This window comes from Manacus vitellinus, unplaced genomic scaffold (genome assembly GCF_001715985.3).
Source record: "Manacus vitellinus isolate BGI_N305 unplaced genomic scaffold, ASM171598v3 scaffold_2_pilon, whole genome shotgun sequence".
Taxonomy (NCBI): Eukaryota; Metazoa; Chordata; class Aves; order Passeriformes; family Pipridae; genus Manacus; species Manacus vitellinus.
In genome coordinates, this window is record NW_021940208.1 from 29,655,118 (window position 1) to 29,657,777 (window position 2,660).

The 2,660-nt window shown below is 44.5% G+C and overlaps 1 protein-coding gene across 1 annotated transcript in view; it reads right to left on the reverse strand.

Annotated features, from left to right (window-relative positions):
* NUFIP1 (nuclear FMR1 interacting protein 1) overlaps positions 1–1,948 on the reverse strand; it is a 25,868-nt gene extending 23,920 nt beyond the window's left edge. Inside the window, exon 1 of the mRNA XM_018071521.3 lies at positions 1,896–1,948. Within this exon, the coding sequence (XP_017927010.3) occupies positions 1,896–1,948 (53 nt within the window). The remainder of the gene's footprint in view (positions 1–1,895) is intronic.
* Between the last annotated feature and the right edge of the window lie 712 nt (positions 1,949–2,660).

A 2,660-nucleotide genomic window follows, 5' to 3' on the forward strand; every position in this document is an offset into this window, starting at 1 on the left:
TTTTTTTTTTTTCCTGCTCAGGTCTGACGTGGGCTTTGGAGCCTGTGCTCTTTAGTAGCTCCGAGTGCGTAGTGGGCAGGAGAGCGAGGCAGAGGTTGGGCCTTTTGTCAAACCAAACCACTTCAGCAAACTGTAGTTTTCCAGGCAGTTTCCATCCACCTCGGAATGCAGAACAGACTGGCAGTGAGTGGGGCTGTGGTGCCGGGGTCTCTGATGTTGAGAGCCGTCGTGTCAGAAGGGGGACCCCTCTGAGACCAGCCAACTGCGAGGCTGGCTTTTTTGCGGTGGAGCTCGGTTTCCCACACTTAAACGCTAGCATGTTCCCTGTCAGTAATATCTCTGGGATCAGCTCTTTGAGCTAGTTAGCACTCCTTCTCTTTAATCCAGGTTCAAGTCACTAGTATACATATTCAGTTTCTGTCAGTGTTCGGTTATCCCAAAGAAAGGAGCTTTGATGCGAGAGGTTTGCTGTGCTCGTCTGCTCTCCTAATTTCTTAATCCAGAAGAGGGAGCAATAGGAAGAAGGAGCAAAGATGCCGCATTAGCTGAAATCATGGCAACATGAAGCTCTGTGTCCCTATCTTGCCTTTGTGCAGAAGCCCTGACTACAAGCTTGTTTGAGCGCATGAAGCCTTTCTTTTTCATATCTGTCTTGATGGCTTTTTCACTTTCCAAAATATAGATGCATGTTGCAAGTATCTATATCGTGTATGAATCCACAAGTTAAACTTATCATTTAGGCTTATCATGATTTTTTGACATCGAGTGTTTTGGCAGTATCTAGTCTAGGTTACTCAGCCTAGTTTGTCCACTTTTTGTCCCAGTGTACGTCAGTTCTGCAGTATTACACTTGCACTGGCAGATCTGCTTGGAGATTTCTGTGTGAAGTGGGGGAAGGAATTTATTTGCTTTAAAAAGCCCAAACCCCAACTACTGGGAGGTTGTTTATTTGTTTTTATAACTTTTACAAACTTTTCCTAACTTAAAACAGCTTCCCAGAAAAACTAAGTATACCTGCTCACCACATGAGGCATACTGCTACAGTGTAGAGGAGGAAGGGAGACCAAGTACTTTGGCATAATACACTTTGCTGTACAGAACTACAGCTCCAGCTGGAGCCCTGCGTCTGGAGTGACAAAAATCATTTGGTGGGACTGCTGCAGTCTTCTGTGCTGTAACACTTGCTGGATCTTGAGTCAGAAGTTGTTCTGTAACAATCTCTTGAGTCAGATGGGCCTAGAAGTTGTTCTGTAACAATCTCCCATGTGTGTTCTAGCTGTTCCAAGAGATGCTTCACCTTTTAAAGCTGAACAGCTTTTCCAATATGTTTTCTTTCCTTGTGATCTCACTGAGCTGCTCATTGCTTTTCTTTAAGAACATTTATTTTTTTTATTCTACTTTCATAGTTTCTGCCTTCCAACAGGAACAAAGTAGGACTTTGAGCAGCTTGTGGCAGTGTAGTCAAGAGAATGCTCTCAGCCAGGTGCAAGAAGTAGAACACAGTGGTTATGTATGATTATGATAAGGTTTGTTACTGGTACAGTATGTAAATATTGCCAGTGCAGTATCTAAACAGCAACTCTATCATCTATTACAATAGGTTATTGTATAATTAGATTGTGGTCCCTCCTGTGAGTCATGAACTTCTGTGAGACCCCTGTGCTTTCTAAGCTTCTCAGAGAAGTCTAAGCTTCTCAGAGCAGGGCGTGGCTGGGTCTACTTAGTCTCAGATATGGCCAACAGTTTATGTTTAAAGGGTTATAAGCAAGTTTGATTAGAAACATACAACTTTACAGTCTTTAGCCATGCAGAACTCACAATTACAAAGCACCTATGTAGTTACTTCAGGATTTTATCTCCATACTTGACCAGATTTTAGTGCTTTTTACACTCACCCATCCAAAACTGAATGTTCCCTATCTTTGGTCTGGATGTATCCTGCAGTCATCCCTGCTGGGGCTGGCCCACCTGGAAGCTGTGTGTGCAACCTTGGGAGACCAGTTGGCCCAGCCTCCAGTGGCATTTGATACCCTTATGCAGGCTGATATGCACCACAGTCAGTAGCAAACTTTTCAGCTCCCCCTTGAGTCCCACCCTGCCCTTCCTCCCCCTCTGCCCTCCCCCAACTCCGGATGCATCATCCAGACACTTTCTCCTGCAATACTCATTTGTTATTCTTGCCATAGGACAAACCACACTGCCCATCAGAGACAGACAGAAAGGGAGAGGGGGAGTGTATGTGTGGGGAAACGCACTCCAAGACCCAACTATCTCTTGTGTCAGAGAAGCGACGCTACTAATATTCTGTCATCCTTAATCAGGAAGAGGATGGGAGCAGATGGTAGTTGGACCTACACAAAAGCTCATCCCTCGTAAATTCTTTACCTTCTTCGTCTTGTCACTGTCCAACCCATGGGACACACTCATTTCCTGATTCTTTACCTCATGGTGGTGCTTCGAAGCTGGCCTAATTGTGCTCCTGCTGAAAGAATCATGGTCTGTTTGTCCCTGCCACTGCACTGTCCTTGTACCAGCAGGAGAGAAATGCTAGAGAATGGCTAAAAATAATCAGAGATGTAGAAGAGAGTTTTGTCTATTTCAGCATTGGGGCCACATTTGTTCAATACTGATGTGTTGATGTGATATGTCTGAGTTGATCT